A 25174-nucleotide genomic window follows, 5' to 3' on the forward strand; every position below is an offset into this window, starting at 1 on the left:
TGTATCTTAAAATAAAACGTTATCTGATTTCAAAGGTTATTTCAACAATGAAGTCTAAATTGCACCAGGTAAAAGGCACTTGTGCTGTGTGATGTCTTGAGCAGATATATGTTAGTTGATAACACAGTAATACAGTGTCTTCTTGAATTCATGCAGTTGTCTCCAAGCATCAAGCATCATTAAAGCAGCCAAAAGAGATCGTGAGTAAACTTGATTCCACAGTTGTAAAAACATTTCCTATCGCTAAGTTGAACATACAGCATCGTGCTCCAGCTCTGAGCTAGAATCAAATGCTACAGAGAAATTGTTGTCACTCACAGGGGAAGTCAAACTACATTTCATTCTCTCATAAGTTACCAAAAGAAGGAAGCTGTTCAATTATGAAACTAAACCACCAATGAACAGCTCAGCGTTCGAATACTTTGTGCCAATGAAAGTCTGTATTTGAAAACAAGCTAGGGGCTAGTTATTCAAGGAGCAGTGCATCATAGTTTCCATTTCCACTTCACTGTTGAGATAAAAGCGCAGTCCTATTTGCCTTCATCTTCTCCAGCCTTTTCATTAAGTGGCTATTGGTCATCTCCATCTCTTCTATCTTATCCAGTGCCATTCTCAACTACAAAAATCAAAGAAAAAGTTATGGTCACTTGAAGTTTACTTCAGCTTTCTGTTGCTCTTAAGGTTTGACATAGGAAATTAAATCAAGAATACAAGTATTCCCCCTCTACTCTGCCTTGATGAGACAACCTGGAATACTGTGTCCAGTTTTGGGCTCCCCAATTCAAGAGAGACAGGGATCTGCTGGAGGGAGTCCAACAGAGAGCCATGAGGGTGATTAGAGGACTTGAGCATCTCCCCTGTGAAGAGAGACTGAGAGACTTAGGGCTTGAGAAGACTGAGAGGGGATTTCATCAATGTCTATATCTGAGGGGTGGGTGTCAAGTGGAGGGGTCCAATCTTGGTGGTGCACAGTAATAAGACAAGGAACAGTAGACACAAACTGGAACATAAAAGGTTTCACCTCGACATGAGAAGAAACTTCTTTACAGTGGGAGTGACAGAGCACTGGAACAGGCTGCCCAGAAAGGTTGTAGAGAGTCTCCTCCTCTGGAGACTTTCAAAACCTGCCTGGATGCATTCCTGTGCAGACTACCCTAAGGTGATCCTGCTTTTGGCAGGGGGGTTGGACTTGGAGGTCCCTTCCAACCTCTAACATTCTGTTACTCTGTGATTATATGCTTCATAAAAGTGCTACATGAGTTAAGATCCAACACTTCCATTATTGCAGTCAGATGAGCTAGAATTTAACTGTTAAAAGAATAATTGGGTAGCAACAGAAACATGACACGTACTCAATGTAGTTGCCTGCAGCTTCTTTTACATGCTGTTTAAAGGTAAAGTCCTCTTCATCACTGTTACTTGCCAATTGATACATATTCCTGTGGGTTAGCAGGCATCACGCTAGCAGCAGTTCAGTTCACTTAAACATAGCTTCTTCCCAGCTCCCTACAAGGTGTGTGCTGGAATCTTCCAGCACTGGAAACTTCCTGGCACTTGACATAGGGAGCATTCAGCCTCCAGTAACTTTTATGGAAGGATTAGTTTAAAATAGTAAGAGTTACCACATTTGGAAGGAAATAAAACTTTAGATCCTTCTTTTTGAACTGTAATTAGTCGAACTTTTATGTGCTACAGTTGTCTTCTGAATGCCACACTGATAGACTTAAAAGCTGTAACTAAAGACTACAATACACTAGTTTGGGGACAAAACACAGAGCAGTTCAAGACTCAAAGGGTTTACATCTGAAAAGGGGCTTACATCTGAAAAGGTAAACAAGTCAATTACCTCCCGTTGAAGCTTCCTCTTTTCAGCTTTGAGTTCATCTTCTATTTTTTCTGCATTTTCTGCTGCATTTTTATACCGTGTTACCTGCCCCTCAAGTCGTCCAATCTGCAAAACCAAACAAGGCAAGAAAAATAATGGCTAGGTTCCATCCTGAGCTCACCTGCCTCCAACTGTTCTTTCACCTTCTGAAAAGCCACTGTAACACAGAGCATCCTGTGAATTATCCAGTATCTCCATTTAAATCTGTTAGCAGCAGCCATAAATGGAAAGAATGAATGAAAAACAGCAAAATTGTGGACAGAAGCTTGAAAATACCCTTCCACTGCCTGCTGCTCACTCAGATTCACAGGAAACATTAGAGAATGCAACACAGCATAGGACACAGCTGAGAAGATACAGAAGGTTAAAGAACTAAGCAGAAAGCAGACTTGGAAAATCAAGAACTGGGAACGTTTGGGATTAAAAACAAAAGCTGTAAAGTTGAACAGCAGAGACCATACAAAAAGGTGCAGAGCAGAAAGCAGATTGTGACAATAAGGAAATGATGCAAGAGGTTTTGAGCTCAAGCACAGAGTTCAGAAGAGGGGTCTCAAGACAAATCCTGGTTGCAACCTGCAGGTGTTAAAGCCCACTTGTGGGATTGTTGTATTTATAGCTCCCTGCTACCCCCTAAATCCACAGGATGAGCCAGTTAGCTGTTGCTGTGCAAGAGAGAACTACACATCTCTGATTCAATTTATAATGCTTTATGTGATTTTAGGTGATCTAAAGAGATGCTGAACTAATACCATTTCAGTGACTTTCAATCACAAAATGCAGGTAAGTGTATATGAAGATCTATAAAAACAAAATTCTGAATTTCAGAATTTCTACAATCTATACAACTTCCCTACAAGTAATTTGGCTACATAAACCCTTTTTTTTAAGCTAGTAGCTTCAATTCATCTTTATATTCTGCTGTACATTCACATCTTTGTAAATGAACTCCGGATTATTGTCTCTTATGGTTAGACTATGCACAGGTACTGAATTGCGGGAAATATGAAAAAATACAAATGTAGTGTCATTCAGTACAAACTAAAGAACAAACAGCAAATCAAATGATGAAATCTATCTTCACTGTTATTTTGGGTAGGTGGGGGGAAAAGTCTTGTAAAAGTGGGCAGAGCAAGCATAATAATAACAACAAATATGAAGAAAGACACTTACGTTTTGTTCCAAGGTTGTTATATCTTGTTCAGCTTTTGAAAGTTTAAATTTGTATTCACTAATTTGCCTGTTGGCATCTCCTAGACAAAAGTTGACATGAAAAGATTACTCAAAGCAACTCTCTAAACAGGCAGTTTCCCTTTTAGGAAATTTTAGCTAAAATTCATTGAAGAGATGATTTTATTGATAAGTTGGCATATAGGATTATAGGGAGGTAAATGGTCTTCCAGAATTCTAGAGTATATGAAAAGGAAATAATTTACCTGTTATTTAAAGAGCACAATTATTGTTTCTCTAAGAGTGTACATCAAAACTCAGATGTGCGAGATAACTTTTAAGACACATGTAGATAACCTGGCAAACTCATCTCTCAAAAAGAGAAATACACAATAACCAACACACATTGCAAAACGTGTCAAAGCACACCAGACATAATACCAGCAGCATTTAGCATCGACATCTGTAATAACATTTGAATGATAAGGACCACAAGACTTGAACCTGCCTGACAAACTCCAAGAAGCTTTACAAATCATTTTAGTATTACATTTCAGTCCTGACATTGCCAGTGCTCTGTTCATGTTCATTGCCACAAGCATATTCAATGACAGTGTGTCAAACAACTACAGCTTTCAGCTTGCTTTAAATGGAAAGTGGCTTCTGTGAAGAAACAGTGAATATTGTGTTAAACCAATAAATCTGCTTCAGAGAATAATAGCCTTTTAGATTAAATTTTTGTATCAAAGACACAACAACAAAAAAAACAGGTAGAACATACTAACAAAATATCTCAGCTGAAATTCTATCATCTAAAAATAGAAATTGTTCAAGTAGTGGCACCCATTCAAGGTAAGGTAACAAAAGTAACCTCCCAGAATGTTGTTGATTCAACACTGAAAAGAGGCAGATTAAGGGATTTCATAGTGAAAAATTAGCTGCTCAACAATGTTCACAATTCACAATACTACTACTGAGCAACATAGGAAAAGAGTTGGGAATGTTTCCTCTCCCCAGTAAGAATATCTCTGAAGAGCAACCGTATACCTACTCTGCATTTCAATGAGTTGCAAGTCAGAACCATTCTCTAAGCCCATGATATCGGGATTCATGCCGTCACTTTTAGAATATTTCTGTCGTTCTTCTTCCAACTGCATCTTCAGTTTTCTAACCTGAGAAAGAAGTGTTCTTGGGTGAAAAGGAGACCCACAGAAGTTCAGCAGTTGTGTAACTAGGAAAGGCAAAGAGGTCCTGAGGTGCCACAGGCTGAGTCAGTTCCCTAAAAGGGAAGCAGAGCTCTAAGCAGAGCTGTGTAGGGGAGGCATGGAAGCCAATCCCTGAGGCCTGTAGCTGCCATCCACCATCTCCATTGCTGGGTGAGAGTGCCTTCTGCATGTTCGTGCACAGCCCAAACTCACCAGTAAGGTCTGTGCTGCACGGATCTCTGCACACAATGTTAGGGGTTGGAAGGGACCTCCAGAGATCATAGAGTACAACACCCCTGCCAAAGCAGAATCACCTAAGGCAGGCCACACAGGAACACGTCCAGGTTGGCTTTGGAAATCTCCAGAGAAGGACACTCCACAACCTCTCTGGGCAGCCTGCTCTAGTGCTCTGTCACCCTCACAGTCAAGAAGTTTCTCCTCATGTTGAGGTGGAACTTCCTGAGTCCTAGCTTATACCCACAATGCAGGGACACCCAGTAACTAACAGCACTAGCTGTCTTTCTAGAGGAGGAGGTGACATTACACTCTGCTTATGCATTTGTTCTACAGTACACCTTTTACACTCTGAACATGCTTGAAGAAAGTGAACAATATCCTGGTAAGTCTACAGGAAGACTAATTCACAGCTTTTCTGGGGTCTTCTCTTTTACTTTGCTAGGAAGCGATGGTTTTAGGCTATGCTACAGCAGCTTCTGCAGGATTTTTCCAGTAGTCAGGGAACAGATTCTTCAGCTATGTCCTCTGTGTCTGCAGTTTATGAAATGGGAGCTACTTTTTTTGACTGATCAAAATACTGGCCTATGGAGTTATACCTGCAAGACTCCCATTCATGATATAAATCAAGTATTTTAACAATGATTTTTACAGTGATGTGATGCTAAATATGCTTATACATTTTTATATTCTTACATTTAATAGTCTTGATTGAATACTAGCATTTACTGGCATTCTAAATCAAGTATCTATACCAAAATTAAGATACATTTCTAGCAAAATCAAATACTGACAACACCATTTTAAATTTGCCACGTGTTCAGCTAGAAGCACAAAAACTTTATTTTATTCTTTAACTGTTTAACAGCTGTGTGTTTTCTTGAGTTCTCATTTCTCCATACTGAACTGTATTAAGGTACAACTCCTTTGATAGAATTAATTTTCTATTTAAGTAACTGAAATGATCACAGAAATAGCAACACTCAGCAATTTGAGCTGACGAGAATGTCATTTTACTGACTTTAGTATTTCTGCATAATGCAACATAAAAGAACAAACAACTTTAAGAACATGCATTAATAGCAGAGTCAGCAGCCAGTCAGATTTCAGCTAGACCAGTTGGTAAAATGAGGGCTCTTTACCAACCAAGTTCAGCCACATGGACAAGGACAGCCAGGCAAAAAGTTAAATAATTTATTCTGCATTAGTGCTTATTGTTTGTTTATTTTAAAAATAATTAATAGCCTGCAAAAGGACACACAAAGATCTATTTCTGAAAATAATAGCTTGCTTATACCTGGGTCAGTAATTCCTCCTTCTCTCCAGCCAGTTTTCGTAGCCGGACATCTAAAAGCAAAGAAACCAATTAAAACCCAGAGACATTTGTATCTAAGAGCATGTATTTTTGTAGCTTTTTTTCCATTTCCAAGTAAAAACACTTTTCAAACTTAAAGCTAATAGCACTGGGAGCACAAAACTTCAATATCTCACTAGTAGCAACACACCAGCCTTCAGCTGACACCATAAAATTATTTCATTCACGCTGTTTATTAGTATAAGAAATTCAAAACCAAGATAAACAAGTTTAATGATTCTTCATGAATAAATTAATAACAAGATTTATTTTAAGTGAGAGACAGTTTTGTCCCTGTATCTAGAACATTCAATTTCAACAAAGTTTTCTGATTGCTTACATTTTTCCCTGTCTTATTCTTATGGATTGCTATCTCTTTAAGGAAGGCACTAAGCTTAGAAAGTTTAAGTTCAGAAAACTTGTAGAAAGCGTTCTCAAACCACAAAAAAAAAAAAGTACTTGAATCAACAGGAACGTTGCAATATCTCTAATCAGTCAGAAGATCAGTAATGGCTACAAAACAGTCTGTCAAGCAACACTGCACTAAAATTAGAGCAGGTCCCTTGGAAATTTTAAGTTTGACAGTAACAAAGCATAAAGACATCTGTATTTCACTGCAATGTGGCAGAAACATGTATCAAGTCTAACATCTGTCAAAACAAACACGTAACTATTATGCATTATGTACAAATAATGCAAGTCTATGGAGATGTTCCTTTGCATCTCAACACTTTTACAGTGTACTGACTATCCATACATTAACTTATCCAACCTCTGGATAGAAGCAAGTTAAAATAAAGCCCCCCAAACCCTGTATCTTTTTGCTGTCTATAATTATTTTTTAATATTTTTACAACTACTTTTTTGTGTAATGAATATAATGAAAGGCTGCACTTGCTTTACCTTAATAAAAGCAGAGGTATCTCAAGGAAAGGGAAAGAATATACAATGCTTTGCTTTCTACAATGAAAGTTCTTCCATGGATTATACATACCTTCTAAATAAAAACACCCATGGAAAACATACTAACCCAACAGACTATAATTTTCCTGACAGTAGTAAACCAGAAACTAGACCAAGAGATCTAATTAGTTATAAGCATCCAATCATGCACCATTATTTTTACTCAAAAGATACATCTGTCTTTTAGTCACTGTAAAAAAAAAACCAACAAAACCAAAAACAAACAAACAAACCCCCAAAAAACCAAACTACAGCCCCACAATAACAGAATCACAGAAACATTCAGTATGGAAAAGGCCCTTGGGATCATCAGGTCCAACTGATAGCCCTACTCTACAAAGTTCACCCCTAAACCATATCCCCAAGCACCACATCTAAATGACCTTGGAAAACATCCAGGGTTGGTGACCCAACCACCTCCCTGGGCAGCACGCACATTCCAATGTTTGACCACTCTGTGAAGCAATTTTACCTAATGTCCAGTCTAAACCTACCTTGTTGCAAACTTGAGGCCATTCCCTCTTGTTCTGTTGCTAATTACCTGTTAGAAGAGACCAGCACCAAACTCTCCACAACATCCTTTCAAGGCAGTTGTAGAGATCAGTGAGGTTACAAACTAAAGAGTCCCAGCTCCTTCAGCTGCTCTTCGTAAGATTTATTCTCCAGGCCCTTCAACAGCTTTACTGCCCTCCTCTGCACTCGCTCCAGCACCCTGACATCTCTCTTGTATTGAGGTGCCCAAAACTGAACACAGTACTCGAGATGTGACCTCACCAGAGCTGAGTACAAGGAGACAATTACCTCCCTACCTCCCAATCTTTAAAGCTTTGTATGCATGCATTCCAGAAGCATCACAGGGACCTTTATGTGGCTGTAAATCACAACCTGCTGTGAACAGGAGGAGAACAAAGACTTCCAACACTTTGTAAAGTACATGAGGATATCTTTACCTAGTGGTCCTTCTCCTGCAGATTCCAAGACTTGAGCAGCTTCCTGCGATACAACCGTTATTGCACCAACCACTGATTCATGGTTCACATCACCGTTTGGTGTGCCATCTGGAATTATAACTAAACCATGTTTCTACAAATACAAAAGGAAAAAAAATTACTCATACAAGAGCAGTGCTAAAATATAATTGGATAGAAAAGTGCTTTTCAAGTTCATAGAAACAGCTACAATAAAATGTATCATTTATCCTAAGGTCAGGTTTTCAGACTGCACAACAACAGCAACCATCCTTCCTCTTTTTCATTGACCTTGGTTTCATGCCCCATTCCTGGATTTCTGTTACTGATGAGTTAACTACTACCAACATACCTCTCCTCTCTTCATTGTTTCCTTCAGGTCAGCCAACTCCTCTCTGAGCTCATCTCGCTCATTCTTAATGCAGTCAAAGTAATCTTTCTGTCTTTCTAGGGCCTGGGTTCAGGCAGATAGCAAGAAAAAGAACGGCACAGAGAAAAAGCATATGACAGACAGCAGAGATTTTCTACAAGTAAACACAAAGATCTCAATAAAAGAAACTGAAAGGGGTATTTAATATACATAAACATACATATCTGATAACTACCTTGTACAATTTACATATCTAGTCTCACTGCGGTGTGTTTCTCATGATGTAATTTTTTCCCCCCAGGCAAGTCTTAATAGATTCTATAACGTGTTTTTATATAGTGGATTCTACTTTTGGTAAATTTTGATAAACTAAATTGAATACCAAAAGACCAAGTGATTCTTTTAATGCAGGGACTCTTCAGATAGAGATAAAATTTTTCACTTTGCACTGGCAAAGACCCTAATACATTACATGCATTAAACTGATTTCCATACCTTTTATATGGATATAGAAACAGAAATCTAACCTCATAAAAGACCTTGGATATATAAGCCTGTCATACACTTGCAAGCACTAGCTTAGTTACTACTTGCTTCAGTATTACAACCACTCTTTACTAAAACTAAAGCAATCAGTTTTAGAGGGAAAAAAGCAGCAAACACTAGCAGCGCTATTTTAGCACAAGGAAGAACTGAAGCTAAAAGTGATGAGGATATAGGTGGGTTTGCCTACCCATGATGGAGCTGTTACCTGGCAGTTGATCAGCTGCCTTCTGCTGACTGGACAGGATCCCAGTATACCATTCAAACTCAGTACTGCATGCACTACAAATAACCCTGGCCATATAGCAACAGCAAAAAGGGCACACACGTTCTGCCATGAAAATGATCCAGCTGAACATTACGTCATGCATGAATGGGTAAGAACTGACTGATACCAAGAAAGAAATGAAGGTGTATACTTTTGTATTGTAATTGCCCACATAATAATTACAGCATGCTGAATTTTAATAATTAGCTAGAATCTGTATACTGGAGCAATGTTTTCATGCATTACTCTTAATTTCAACAGGAAAAAAATTAATAAGTGCTTTGCACTTACTTATTAGCACGTCAAAGTTAACATTTAAAACACAGGGAAATCAACATCTGTGAAAGCATTACGTGTCACATTGTAGTTTAAGAATTTGTAACATGTCCTCTTATTTCTTAACACAGTACACCTATAAGTGCATATATCATCTTGTATGCTACTTAAAGAAACATACTTATGCCATTTTTGAAAAACAGTGGCAGAGACAGAGGTGGAAGTCAGCTAATTCATTTGAGTGAATGGACACAGAGGTGCAGAATCACACCACAGACAGATCCTGTGTGCTTGACAGCACCCTGTGATGCTGCTGCCCTTGTAAAAACATTCTGTCTATCCTCATTCCCTATGCATAAGTGCTGGAAATTAAAAAAAAAATGGAGAAGAAAGTGAAACTGCTATAACAACGTCTTTCTGTCTATGGAGAGAATAGTAATGATTATTCAATGCTGAAAAACTTCAGTAAGACTCACTAGTGTTTGTGATACAGGACATGGAGTTTGCCCTAAACCTACTTCTGCAATTATTCTGTTAGGGCAAGGAGCAGAAATCAGGACAATTCAGCTCTGTAGGCATGTTTTAGCATACCAGTATGATTAAAATCTGATCATCTGCTGAAAGTGCATTTGTCTGGGGTGCTGTTTTCTAAATATTCCAAAAAACTTCATGAGATCTGTATGAAACTCACAACACACCACTGCTAATTTCAAACTGGCAATGCATGTACAATTTGGAACCACTACACAGAAACATAGCTCTGTGTTTCAGGAATATAACCTGGAAGTTACAGTTTAGTGTCCTCAAATTGATCTAATTTAAGACCACATACAACTGCAAATTTCAATCACTCTATAGAAACAGCACAAGAAGGGAAGGCAGGTATAAAACAAACTCATTTGTGTCCTGCTTGCCTCCCTATCCACTTCTGTAGCATCAGTCTTGCATATATTGTAAAATTAGGTTACAGTTTTGCCTATAAACTACTCCTCTGTGAAGTTTTTCAGACACTATTTAGTATTGGGGAGAAAGACTCGAACTGTGAACTATAAAAAGAATGGAAATATTTTTTGACAAAATAAGTGAGAAAAGACAGCAACAATCTCACATTTTAATAACTAAGGTATTTCAGTTCTGAGATAGTGGAAAAATAAAAACTAGGGAAAGATCCCATTATGGCATTTACATGAACACCAAAACTGGCAGGAAAATTTTGAATAAAGGAGGAAAAAAAAAATACCTATCCAGTAACTATTTCATTTTGAGCATTAGATAAATGATATGCTCTATATTAACTCGGGCAACATATCTGAAAGAGAAGAAAGTTCCTGCGCAAAAAAATTGTACACAGTGAGACAGTCGAGTACACAAAGGTGAAGAGTAAGTATGGAAAGTATATAGTTAAAGACAAAAAAAATAAACCTTTCAAGTGAATGTTCAGAAAAAACTAAACGTTGAAATATTATTTTTTGATGGAAGAGAAGACTGCAATGTGGATTTCAGGACCAAAACACAAAATACATATGGATTGAAAAAAGACAGCATAATAGGGCTTTTTTAACCGAGTACCAATGGTATAAAGATGTGAATTGAAAAGTGACTTGAACTCCAGCAAACTGCCAAATAAATCTGCATATGTCAAAATCTGGTGTGAAATTCAATTAGAGAGAAACTACCACAGAGTTACTAGCAGGTAGACAACTCCTTTCTAGAGGTTTTCCAGTTAACTCCCTCTCATCACCAGGCAATCTACTTGCAGCCCAGAATAGCCACCAGTTCACAGCTGTGTAACTACCACCAAGGATCAAGCTGATTCAGTTTTACCACTTCTGTGCTGCCCAGAAGAAAAGCTATCAAGCCCTGCCTGACCTATTTTAGCTATGTAGCAAATATCAGTACAGTTCTTCCTGCATCATCTTCCTTTTCCTGTACAGGAGCCATACAGATGCTCCTCAATAGGTCCCACATGACCGTTATTTAAAGACCAGCTCTCCATTCCAATAATTGGTAAACTTGGTATTTTGTGGTGTATCACAAAGTCAGCTTGCTTCAGTATTGCATCCAAGCTACCACCCTAGAAGGACCAGACTACAGGAATATGCAAATTGGAAGCAGAAGTCTACTCAAGACAGTATTTTTTAGCACTAGGCTTGCTAAATGGAATTACAATCTACAAATATTCTTTGAGGCTTCTCTACATTTTTCCCCTTAGCTCCTGCAGCATTCCAGGTTGTCCATTACTAGGGCTATTTTGCCTCTTCTAGTCCCAGTAACATGAAGGAGACCATTTTAAAATTCACTAATTCTTTTGCAAATTAAGATGGTGACAGAAGCAGGAGTAAAATGACAAGCAAGATCTGAATGTTCAACTTCTGAAAACTCTATTTACCTCCAAGGAGACAAAAAGTTTCAAAAATTATTTTGAATCTGTATGAAATTCTATTGTTGCTATGCCAATATGGATCAATATACAGACCCAGGGCATTTTCACCTTTGATAAGAATAAGGAAATGGTGACTTTTTCAAGTCCTGAATGGAGATAAAAATAGTTTTAAAAAATTATATGCATATATTATTATATTATAGATTTATTTAGTATTATTCAACATTATGCAAGTAAAGATGAAATGCAGCTCATCTTCTAGTTGAGGATGTCCTTGCTGACTGCAGGGCGTGCTGGACTAAATGACCTTTCTAACCCAGACTGTATGATTCTACAATTCTAAAGACTGCAAAACACTTTAAATATTTAAATTGTGAATGGCCTTCATTTCTTTGGAGTATACAGCATTCCTTGGGGCACAGGAAGGGGGCATCCATCTACTTCTAAAATGAACATATACCTTTCCCCCCATATTTGATTCATACCCCTATTTTTTTATCTTTCCAATTAATTGTCTCCTGGAGATCAAACACCTCTTTGGTTATGGAGTCTATATTCTGCTGCATGCGTTGATTCTCCTGCAGTGAATAGGATGAGGGAAGAATAAAAGAGGAAAGAGAAGTAAGCAAATGGAGAAAAAAAAAATCAAGTAGATAAAGGAAATTAAGTAGCAAAAGCCAACCAAAGAGCTTATGAGCATGAAGTTAAAGAAAAAGGGTACAACTTTGCATAACATATTCCTTATGAATTCATGCAAGAGAACAATAATTAATTTTTTTTCAATGAATGTTGCTGGAGAACTTAACTGCAGCTGGAGCTACTTTACTACCAGTTTCCAGTGTAGTCTGGGGATAGCATCCTTTCATCAAGAAAAATAATTACCCTGCTGCAATTTCCAGATACCTTGAAGTTCCAACACTGATGTTAGCAAGTGGGTTTATTAATGTTTTACAGAATAGAAAAAAGTATAAAAGAGGAAGTTTGAAGCAAGCATCCAAGAAGTGAACAGCTGCTGACTGCTTTCTTTCTGACACTGTACTAATACATATCAAATGTGCTCCCATTTTTTTATTTAACTGTTGCTGCATTTTGCTGCTTGGCCTGCAATGAAAAGTGAAATTCTTTGCTATGTTCATATAATCATGTATGAAGATGGCACACAGTTTTTAGGGCTGGAAACAATTTTTTGCTCTCCTAATGAGCGAACATGACATTACACCTGGAAAAGAATGGAAAGATCTTTCTGCAAAACACTAAATGGCTTCAGCTACATTTTTCTGTTAGTGTTAAGAGATGGAGAACTCATACATAGTAAATATGGGATAAATCTTTGAGAGGACTGCATTCATTTGGTGAATATTCAACACCTATTCTGCATTCTACCATAGCAAACATTCCAGGCAAATCTGTTATACATTTTTGATTGACATGCTTCCATAAAAAAACAAAACCAAACCAATAACCAGAGATGAAAGTAGAAAGTGTTTTTTTTTTTTTTGTTTTTTTTTTAACTTGAAGTGAAGAAAATCTAGTGTGACAGGGTGATAACCAGGATTTGCTGAGTTTTGTTGCTTGTCAGTATTCATCTGCCACAAAATGTAGCTATTTAGGTTAATCTTAGACCTTTTCTTCTGCTAATAAGACAGATGAACTCCAGCTTGTGAAGCATATTATTTTCACAGTGACCAGAACAGATCTGGGACACTTCAGAAGTATTTTGGTGTTACTCTACTACTACCTGAAGAACACAGGAACTCAGTGGGGAAAGAAATTGATCAATGAAATGCAGTATTACATAGCTTTTGAAAATCAGGTAGTGGAACCTTTGGCCCATGAGTTTAAAGATCGGTTTTTACTGAGACCAAAAGGTGATGGGAAATTGACATATTACTTGAACTACAACTTCCAGTCCTAGAACTAAAACTCAATGTCAAACAGCCATCTGCATACTGTCGACAAGACAGGTATTTGTGGACCATTTTAAAATGAAGACTGATAACAGCTTTGTGATTTTTGGGAGGATTGATTTGTTTCCAGAATAAAAGATCAAAAGGGGAAAAGAACAAGGGGAGAGCAGAAAAGAGTACACCACAAACCCAGCAACACGGTCACACCATTAACACCATGACCAGCGTTGCTCTATTTATGCTTGACTGGTATGCAAACAAACGTTCACTAGTGCAGACTTGAGTTGTTGATGTTCACAAAGACCTGAAATAACTAAAATGGAAACTTTTGAGATTATCCATGCATCAAAACTTTTGGCTATGCAAAGAGATTTTGGCCAAACATCATTAGTTCTGCAATCACAGAAAAAAAACATACATGGAACATTCAGGAAAGAACCATGATTCTCACAGGAATTCAGGATTTAACAAGATGTAACCTATTTTAAAACCTTGCAGAGACATTTTCAACATCCTAAGTTTAGAGAGCTGTTAACTCAAACTCTTCCCACTGAAACAAGATAAATTCCCTCTTAAAAATACAAGCTAATATTTAAGCTCACGTTGTGTACAATGTCTACTCCCATTCAACTCTTACACTATATTTATTTGCACAAAATCTGTCATACACTACCTCTTATGAACATACCTCTATCAATTCGTCTCTCTGTCGAAGGCCCTCTTTAAGTTCAGCCAGCTTATGCTGCAGAACACTGCATGTATGTTTTTGTCTTTCCAACTCCTATATAAAAATAAATCATTGATTTATTTTGGGTTTGACACTACTTTGCAACATAAAGTTTTAAAAAGTTAGCAATATCACTTAACATAACACTATTTAAGAAATCACTGCAACAGTAGGAAAAATTATACCTACCAAGTTGCTCAAAATCACAGAATCAGTGTTTTAGGTAAGTTCTCTAGATTTGTAACTACAAAGATTTTATTTAACAAAATGTAAAGATGTCAAAAAGGCATAATACTAAAACCAAAAATCTCAGCTACTGCATTTACGTAAGTATTGCTGGAATAAGCAGCCACATAGATCTTCCCTTCCCAAGAAAGTGGGACTCAACATGCCCCATTTGATTTAAGTGTATATTTTATCTTTAGTATATCACATGAATTACATGAAATTCCCCCCCACCCCCCCCCACCCCTTTCTGGGGTCGTGGTGTTTTATTTCTTTTTTTTTTTTTTAAAGAAACCAAACATAGCACTCAAAACATCTTTGGCCACAGAGAGATATTTTTCTACTAATTCAAAAGCTTTCAACTGTTCTTACCAAAGAGATTTATCTTTGTAACTGGAAAAAAAGGCTGTAAAAATCTGTACCTTTGTCTTCTCTTCATTCTCCCTATAGAACTCTGCTATCTGTTCTTCCTTCTCCTCAATGACATCCTTTAGGGTATCCACTTGGTAAATCAGGTTGTTTTTCTCATTGTCTAGTTGAGCATTGGAAACCATAGCTTTCTTGTACTTCTCCTCAACTTCAGCTAGCGAATCCTACACACAGCAGAAAGACTTACATCAGTCTGACTTATTGATGCATTGTTAGAATACTACCAAGAGTGCTGCTAAACAGTAAAAGTATGCAACAGTTTTTGTTTCTTAATTATACTTGTGTCTTCCCTTTAGAGATACCAAGTCACAGTTCTATTTCTATTATTTGGGTTAGGTTACACATGGCAGTGGAAAGTTATTATTACAAAGGTATAACAATTACAAGATAATATACTGCTTGCATTTTCTGCTTTGCCACCCTCACAACCTAACTCCCAGGGATAAAGCTGTAGTATCACAGCTTTATTGTATTTTCAGTGTCTGCAGGAGAAACACTTCAGAATGAGGTAACAAATCTGAAAGATAACTCAATTAAATGACTAAAGATCACAGAAATATCTCCAAGAAGCTTTAACTTAATGCTTGTTATGTAAGTAGTGCTCTGTTACCTCAGATGCAAAGTTTTAAGGTAGCCACATGGTTTCAGAAATAACGATTCTCTGTTGAAGCAGAAATTTTGTCTTTATTTCTAAGATTTAAATAGAAAAAGCATGTAAAGACTCACATGCTTGATTTTTCTACCTACAGCTGCACATATGCCTTGCTATATGTATCCCCTTATACAATTCTCACTACTACCAGATCTCCAGGCACTTTGAAACATGCAATGTTTTCAATATGTATCCTTTAAAAATACAAAAGCTGTGTTTAACAGTCTTAATTTAGAAACTGAACAAGAACTAAGAAGTCATTCCTTTTCCAAGGTATATCTGTGCCCTACTACAAATCCCCCAGTTCTCTGAAGGCATAAATAGCATAACCTCCATTTTTAATTGTTTGCAGGGAGGGCACCAGGCTTGGCTTTTCCAGAAAATGCTGACAACTGCTATCTGCTATATAGCAAAATTAGATAGCCATTTTTTGTTTCTGATTTACATTCATGCCCCCTTTTTTTTAGATACTAACTCACAGTTCAATATTCTATTAGAAGAAAGGCAAAAATGTATAATACTTCATTTTTCAATTCAAGTATTACACATTTTCCCCATGGTTCAAGAACTTCATGTAATTTTAGTAACCTTCCAGTTTGCTGATAAGTAGCACGGATGTGGAAGAATTTCTAAAACATTTCAATGAGGCAATGGGATGCCTGAAGATGAAGCAGTAAGAAGAGGCTGGAACAAAAATGGATAAGGCGGCTCTGCACATAGCCTGAAGAAGTGCCTCCCTCATTCTATCAGTAAAGCCAAAGGACTGCAAACCAGCCTGCTTGGCTAGAACAAAATGATTAAACCCAGCAGACATGAAGGGAGTACTTTGTAAATTGCCCAAGAAGAAAAAAAACTCAAGAAAGATGAAGGATTCCCTTCTAGTTGATGCAAAGGAATACAGAAAGAATCAACATAATCAAACAAACATGAAAAGATTTGAAGATGTACCTAAATCAGAACTACACAGATTACAGTTTATTCTGCTGAGACCCAGCAGATCTGTAGCCAGATGAAAACCACACTTGGCAGCACAAGGGATGGGCAACCACAGAGATAAGAAAGTAATGTGATTAGAAATTGCCGTTACTCAACCACTAAGGAAACACTTAAAGACGTGTAAAAGCAGGTATCCAAGTAATCTCTTCTAATGTATACAAAACTGATACAGCAGAAGTTGAGAAACAGGCAGTAAATTCCTAATTAGGCAGATGGCAGATTAAGTTAGGAACATATTGTTCATTACTGACAATAGCATAAAATACAATTCAAAGTTGTAAGCCTCTCATAGATGAAGATCTTAGTCTCTGTTAGCTGTAATGGATTGCAATAAATAATAGTGCATTAGAAATGATTCAGAACAGCATCATGAGATACTGGCAAACATGCAAAAATGTGAGTTAGAGCGATTCTGGAAATATGAAGCAATTTCATGCTTTATTCGTATTTACCACAGTCATAGCTAAGCTTAATAACCTTGTAATCTACTCCTCTTTGAAGTCTTTCCATATTCATATAATAAATATGATTAAAATAAGACATATTTCACCTGAGCATACAGCTGTCTAATAAAAAATAACGTATCCTCTAAAGAGGAAATATTTTTTACTGAAAAACTCAATTTACATATTTTCTCTTTACTATTCCATCTAATACGTTGTTTAGTCAAGGAAATTCCAGGAAGCTGTTAAACACATCACTGTTACATGCTCAAGCAGCATTCATTAAAGTCAGTCTCTATATGGATATAAAACAAATAATGGAAAGACCTCTGTACTTTTACATGGAACCATTCAGTTAGGTAACAGGAAAGAGAACAGAACAAATATCCCCAAAAAGATTTGTAAGCCACATCATTGGCTCTATTCAGATTACTTTCCCCTGTCCTGTGTTGAAGGGAATCATACTTTAACTGCAAGCCAGTAATTGTGGGGAAAACTACAGAAAAGCACACATACTAATTTAAACAAGTCAAAATACAGTGAAGCCTCAACTAACCTAAGGTTGAAAATAACAATCTGTAGTTTAGACAAAGAAAAATGGAAATGTAAGCTGTAAGTATAAAAAAGCCAACAACCCAGAAAACCAACTTTCTTACTGGCAAAGGACTAAAGTAAATAAATCTTCTGCAAGCAATACACCTGCCAGGATTCATCTCAGATCTTTCAAAATTGTTACTTTGGTTTTGCTAAATAAGGTGCAGTATTTGCTGAAACCTGGTTTAAGTTCTTTGTCATAACTATATCATCCTATTTCTTTCTTCCTCATTAAATACATAGCAATTATTTTTAACATCCATTTAGTTGCTAACAGACCTCTAAAAACATATAAACTGAATTTCAGTTTACCAAAAACACCTGCTAAAAATATAAAAGTATACTACTATTGTAATATAAACCAAATAATGAACACCTACTATCTCATATACATTTAAATTACATCTCAATAATTTACTCACATGACAAATTTGGGCTGATGCTTTTATGCATTAAAAGTTAGATACATGCTTTAAAGACATTTAAAACCTTGTTAGTAAAACCTTATGTAGTTAGTGGAAACAGTGATATCTCCATTACCCAAAAACACCCATACAGAATGCATGCATGGGAGGAGCCCTGATACCTTTAGTTCTTTAAGTCCCTGCATGTATCTCCCTTCTACATCGTGTATCTGGTCCTTAAGATCATAGATATCCTGCAGGACATAGGAATGAACCATTGCATAAGAAGTATGGGGCAATAATTTATAGCTGAAAAAGCATTAAAAGGTTTATATGCATTTCAGTCAAATGCCAAAGCCTGCAATAATTCACAGAAATTAGAATAAATTCATGACAATTTGATGGAAATTAAACTGTTTATATCCCTGAATCCAAGGCACCTCAAATAAGACAGAATTATTTCAAATTTGACATAGTTTAATATAAGCTGAACTTATTGTAAGTATTTATGAACTCCAAGTATCCTACAGGAAGGCTGGAGAGGGACATTTCATATGGGTGTCTAGCAATAGGACAAGGGGGAATGTTTTAAGGCTGAGGGAGAGTAGGTTTAGACTGGATCTTAGGAAGAACATCCGAGTCTAGTTGTGAGGCATCCCTGCCCATGGCAGGGAGGTAGGAGTAGATGATCTCTAAGGTCCCTTCCAACCTAAGCCATTCTAGGATTCTATAAAATACAGAAATCTTTCATGATTTAAAATTACATCCTCATAATTTTTACTATTAAGAAACCAGAAGTTCTACAGCAAAGAAAAGTTCCTCCTAACCACAAACACAATTTTAAGCTAGCTCCAAAATCTCTGAAAATGCAGTTTACCCGTAATTCACTGAGGGAGGCATCAGGATCCACCAAACTGCCAGTGTCTCCACTTCCTCTCCTAGATGAGTTGCCACTCAGAGGAGTTGCGCTTATTGAATTGCGAGATGATGGCTTAAAAAAGGAAAAACATTCTATCAGAAACACACTGTCAGTTCTGGTACACTGGACATTACTCTTTATAAATTCCTGCACAGCTATAGAACACTTCTCTCTCTTCTTACCATTTCTTTATATTAGCTTATAGACATTTTCCATTGATTGTTTTCCAGCACTTGCATTTCTTCTTCTATAAAGTCCTGCGGGACCTCATAGCTGCCTTCCAATACCTGAAGGGAGCCTATGGGAATGCTGGAGAGGGACTTGTCATAAGGGTGTCTAGAAATAGGACAAGGGGGAAAGGTTTGAAGCTGAGGAAGAGTAGGTTTAGGCTGGATCTTATGAAGAAATTCTTCAGTACAAGGGTGATAGGACTCTGGAATAGACTGCCTAGGAAGGTTGTGGATGTCTCCTCCCTGGAGATGTTTAAGGCCAGGTTGGATGAGGCCTTGAGCAGCCAAGCCTAGTTGACAAGCACCCCTGCCCACAGCATGGAGGTTAGAGTAGATGATCCCCAAGATCCCTTCCAGCCTAAGACTTTCTATGATTCTTGAAATGCTGCTTCATCTTTGAATATTTATCAGTTATCACAACATTAAAATTTCAAATTGTCTGTTCAGAAGACTTCCATAAGGAGACTACTAGAGTTGAAAAACTGTCGAAGTTTAAAATGTTTCTAAAAATTTAAATTTCTGCCACCCAGAATTCAGAAGAAAGTCTCCAGTGGAATCTAGCTTATGAATTTCTATAGCCCTAGCCTCTTAAAATCCACTCTTTCCTACTAAATACTTCTCACACCAAAAATAAATTCCGTAAGGAAGTGACAGTTGCTAAAAGTAAGCTAAAAAATAAAATTATTTCTTCATGAAATAAAAGACAAAGCATTAATTTCAGAGCTAAACATGTATCTAAAAATATCTCTTAGCAAGCTCTTAAAAACAACCAAAACTCACTCTCTAAAATCATAGCATTTATACTCTTTGAACTATTGTAATACTTGTAGGTATGTCGATGAACACTGACTCCCAATAATTTAAAAACTACAATCTCTTACCCTGGAAAATATTTCTGAATGTGATTTTTCACTCTTTTCTTCCAGCTGAAAGAGAAAACAGAAAGTGATCACAATACATGGTTTGCAGTGAAGAACTACTGAATACCATCTCCTGCTCAAGGATACTGAGAAATATTTAAAAATGGGGGGGGTGGGGAATTAAATTCAGTAGTTTTTGCTTCAACTGCAAAATAAATGAATGCTTGTAAAGAAAAAGTCAGAAACTTAAATGTTTAAGAAGTTATTACAATAGTAAAGCACTGAACAAGAAAACGTTTCACCATTTTAAATTTAAATAATGTAGTGACTACAGCACTCAGTCGCATAACAGGCACAGAGCTTCATGCAAGTGCACTTCAGACAATCAGTGACACCAGTGTGAACGTCCCAGTTACTAAAAAACTCCAGGGAGACCTAGTAGCAGCCTTCCAGTACCTGAAGGGTGCCTATAAGAAGGCTGCAGAGGGACTCTTTACAAAGGCCTGCAGTGGTAAGACAAGGGGCAATGGTTTCAAACTAGGTTAGATTTAAGTTGGACATTAGGAAGAAGTTTTTTACTATCAGGGTAGTAGAACACTAGAACATGGTACCCAGGGAGGTAGTTGAGGTCCCATCCTTTGAGATAAATATTTAAGGTCAGGCTCAACAGGGCTCTGGACAACCTGATCTAATGGAGGATGCCCCTGCTCACTGAAGGTGGTTGGACTAGATGACCTTCAGAGGTCCCTTACAACCCAAACCAGTCTATGATCTCCTTGGTGAGAACTGTGATTACTCCAGGAAAAAAAAAAAACAATTCAGGTAAAAGCCCATAACTGAAGTGTACTAATTAATAACAACCTACAAAATTATTTCAGTGCAGATTTTATGTATTGAAGCTTAAGTAAAAGAACATTCCCCCACCCCTTCCTTACTTAGGAAACTCTGATATTGCAAAATTATATTGCAATTTGCATACCGTTTACATATCTATGAATCAAAATAGGTTCAATGAAGACCTTAATATGTTGCCATATTTTCAGAACCAAGGATGATATACTGAGTTTGGTGTCTCAAATGTATCTTCACTGAGAAAAGCTTGTTTTCCTCCAGACCAGGGACAAGAGATAAGGAAATCTGCTACAGCCTCAGTAAAAGCAAACAATACTTTTGAGATCTTTCCTCTTCTATCATGGTTTCTAGAGAAACATTGCATTTCAATGGCAAAAGCACAATCTTCAATAAGGTATGGAAATTTTAAATTGCAAGTATTTGCCACCATTCTGATGACAAAGTGATGTGATGAATCCAACTGAAGTATCCATTTAGAATAACTTATAAATTTAGAATTCAATAATAGACAACAATAATGATAAAAGCAACTGAGAAGGTAGCTTACTGCCATTCTCAGCCTCGCCGTTTTCTTTTAGCAGTTTTAATTTCCAAAAAGCAAGTTTTTTAGAGAAAAAAAAATAAAAGCTAAAATTGAAACTGAAGAAATGGTGTATTTCACACTTTGAGCATGAAGAGATGATAAACGTCATTCATTACTACAAGTTACATGGCACTGTAAGAGTATTAAATCATTTAAACGCACAATACTAAAACCATGGTTGTAGGGGTAACTCTAGCTCAGCCTTGCACTCAAAGCAGAACTGCTGCAATGAGTCCAGGTCTGCTGTGGCTTTATCTCACCAGGTCCTCAGGATGGAGCTTCTGCAGTCTTATCAAAATGTAACACTTGGCTATTTGAGAATCTTTAAGTGTCTAGTCTGAACCTCCTAAACTGTAGTGTGAGGCTGCTGCCCCTTGTTGCACTGCTTGGCACAGGTATGAAGTTTGGCTCGGACCTAATCAAGCACTTGCTGGCATCTGATCACCACATGGCATCCCCTCCACCCAACTACAGCCCAGTTCTCCCAACTTCTCCTGTTACTGCATGTGCTACCCCTGTTACTTCAAAAACATGCCTAAGGAGAGAAATTTCCCAATTTTTCCCCCACTATTAAATACAAGTTGCAAGTAAGAAGAACTTGTAGAACTTGCTGCAGCAATAAACTGAAGGAAGCTAAGTTTGATGTAAACAAGGGATGCACAGGAAACCATCATGATAATCTTCATGTAACATGATCTATTGGCTTAGAATTCAGTAGAGCACAGCCAACAATCAGTGCTCCAGTAATGAAACCTGACCTTGGATGAATGAACACAAAAATACTCTAATGGAGGCACAGTGCTAAATATTTATTTTTGTCACTAAACCAAGTGTTAATGTTCCAAAGACATACAAGGACCCCTAGACTTTGTTAATTTCCATAAGAAAATCCCCAACATTTTATATTTAAAAGATATTCAATCTTATCACACAGAAAACGTGAAGTGTTAACACTTGTCACATGCTTCTAGCAACAGCCAAAATCCCTTTCAAAAGAAGCAGCATGCTTTTAAAGGTTCAGACTCAGACATTTCTACACAAAAACCAGCCCCAGCCCCTTAATAAAAATCTATTTGCCATTAAAAAACTGAGTGCTTTTACAGTACTTACTCTTCCAGAGTGTGAAAAGAGAATGCATGCTTAGCAAGTCTGCTGTATTTACCACAGTGTAAAAACAAGCATTGCACTCACACTATTCAAACCTTGGACATCATCTGCATCAGAAACAATGCTCCCCCTGCGGTTGGAACGACTGAAATAGTCAGCAGCAGTTTCACTTCGATCAGAAAAATCAGAGGACTTCAAAAGATAAGGAGAAGGGTGAAAGAGAACCGAAGATGATACCACAGAATGAACAAAAAATTATTAGAAAAACCCCAAAACAGTTCACGAAGTCTTACGTCTCAACCGTTGCAATTTATTCTATGATTCTCTAATGGTTTAACAGCTGGGAAATTTATCTACTCTTCTAGATTTTTGATATTTTAAATGTGTCTACATGTGTCACACTGACATGCATGGTTAGTCAACACGTGCAATGTTTTAAAACATTATTCCCATGTTTATTATTTTTATAGTTTACAGTATCTAGATCTAAAAACAAGGAATATTTATTCATTTTTCTTATTTGTAGCAATATAAATAAATATAAAAAGGGTTCAGTAAACAAGTTACAAAATGCACCTTTTCTAAAACAACCTTTTTTAGATCACAAAAACATTATATTATCAGAAGTTGATAAATAGAAGTTATACGTCTCCTTTTCTTCAAATCAACACAATCCCAACTCCACTAATTATAAATACGAATTTGGGCTTCCTTTCATTCTGAATTTTAAGAGGCATTACACTAGAAAGCCAAGCTTGCTCCTCAGTTTTGTATCAGACACACCAAAAGGTGAGGAAAAAATGCTACTGCTACACACCACTGGTAAAACAAGTAACATATCTAACCCACATTACAGTAATTACAATTGCTGTGGGAATTCAAGTGAAAATATTTAACTGAGAAAACATCATGCCTAGTAATGACAGTATTTGATGAGAAGGTTTATCAAATGTGTTGTACTGATAACATTATGCTTCAAGAGGGAGAAAGTTACCATGAACATTATACTTAGTTTAAAAAGTGATTATATGAGAGGAAAATCTTTAAATGAACAGTATATGCATATATATGTTGTCTATATCCAATTTTTACCATTAAAAAAATAATATCTCCATTTCTTTGCACTTGAACATTTTTTTAAAAAATAAAATGAAGGAAATACATTTTTAGTCAGAAATTTGGCTCAACTTTACTTCACAAAGTGTACTAAAGATGTTGAACGGAATTCTGCTTATATGAATTATGGTTACAGCCAAACAACTCAAGGGCCACAAACATCATTTATCATAACACTGTGCTCCTCTTCATTCAGAGCCAACTTATCTTTGCTGTTGGGAAGTCCATAAGTCTGATAAACCTTACTGCTCCACCTTCTATGACTTCTGTACTTCTAATACCTTTCTCAATGGGTTTATCTAAACAGAATCAGTTTAGTATGCAGATGCATCACACAGTTTTTCATCAGTTTACCATTATTTCCACATTTTTCACTTTTTCTTTCGATTTACAGTGAGTACTCATCTGACTTCCAATGTAGTCAGAGTAAAAACAAATTATGAACCACAAGAAAGTAGAAAGTTATGAGTAATACTTTTACTTCATCTCCCCTTCAGAATTATTTCATTAAACGAAACCTCTGAACATGCAGTAGGTTGAGTGAGTGGTATCTTGGTATTTTTGGTATCACATATACACACTGAGATCTAATACATTCCATGTATTTGTAAGGTATATACTTCTAATGTTAAGAGAAACTAAGGAGTCAAGTAGCCTTTTCACAATTTGGGACACTTTACAGATGGATATTAATACCTCTTCAGTTTTGGAACTTCATAAAGCAACAGCAGAATCCCCTTTTTCCTACACCCTCAAAAAGTCACTGATGTCTGCTGTAGCTAAAAACATACAGTTTCTACCAAATCTGGTTTTATCTGTTTTAGTCTCTATAATACTGTTAAGAATATCTGAAAAATGAAAAAAGGACCAAACATTTCAATTGAAGCTGTAATAGGAACACCGATCTACTTTGTGCAGAATGACAAATGAGCAGGTGTACCACTGAAACTGAGACAGCTGACCTGCCACAGAAACAGACTAGAATGATTGAACTTCAATAGTTCTTGCAGCACAAAAAGCCATCTTTGTAATGACACTTATCCACAATACAGATCCATCAATACATTTCTCTCAGTTTTGAATACTGGCCGCCATAAAAATGAGCCAACTACTTCTTACTGCACGATATAAAGTCTGCATTAGTCCTCTTCCCCAAAAGAAAGACTTATTCACATGTATTGTACTAACAGTTTTAGGTGCCTGCCCCCAGCTGTGACAATGGTGGAACACTGGAATGGGTTGCCCAGGGAGGTGGTTGAGGCCCCATCTCTGGAGATATCAAGGTCAGGCTTGACAGGGCTCTGGGCAACCTGATCTAGTTGAGGATGCCCCTGCTTGCTGCAGAGGGGGTTGGACTAGACGACCTTTGGAGGTCCCTTCTTCAAGGTGGTAACCTCAATAATGTACCATACTCATTTCCAGTTAAATACATCACAAGCATTTAAGAGGTATTTAGAAAAAACAATTCTTACTGCTTCTGCACTTCACTGTCTTACTGTTAAGACTTTACAACT

General features: G+C 37.0%; 1 protein-coding gene across 9 annotated transcripts in view; it reads right to left on the reverse strand.

The window, feature by feature from the left end:
• Window positions 1–25174, reverse strand: part of LRRFIP2 (LRR binding FLII interacting protein 2) — a 47097-nt gene continuing 21923 nt past the window's right edge. For 2 of the 9 annotated variants that reach the window (XM_054385236.1, XM_054385234.1), the window contains 12 exons: window positions 20024–20068; window positions 18871–18984; window positions 18176–18247; window positions 14898–15068; window positions 14212–14304; window positions 8129–8230; window positions 7759–7891; window positions 5789–5838; window positions 4104–4224; window positions 3056–3135; window positions 1847–1951; window positions 1–616 (listed from right to left, as the gene is read on the reverse strand). In XM_054385236.1, coding sequence (XP_054241211.1) covers window positions 506–616; window positions 1847–1951; window positions 3056–3135; window positions 4104–4224; window positions 5789–5838; window positions 7759–7891; window positions 8129–8230; window positions 14212–14304; window positions 14898–15068; window positions 18176–18247; window positions 18871–18984; window positions 20024–20068 — 1197 coding nt within the window. In that variant the 3' untranslated portion in view covers window positions 1–505. Of the gene's footprint in view, window positions 617–1846; window positions 1952–3055; window positions 3136–4103; window positions 4225–5788; window positions 5839–7758; window positions 7892–8128; window positions 8231–12101; window positions 12195–14211; window positions 14305–14897; window positions 15069–18175; window positions 18248–18870; window positions 18985–20023; window positions 20069–25174 lie in introns of all 9 variants that reach the window. The other 7 variants (XM_054385238.1, XM_054385237.1, XM_054385232.1 and 4 more) reach the window with 6 other exon arrangements.

Source organism: Indicator indicator, chromosome 11 (genome assembly GCF_027791375.1).
Source record: "Indicator indicator isolate 239-I01 chromosome 11, UM_Iind_1.1, whole genome shotgun sequence".
Classification (NCBI taxonomy): domain Eukaryota; kingdom Metazoa; phylum Chordata; class Aves; order Piciformes; family Indicatoridae; genus Indicator; species Indicator indicator.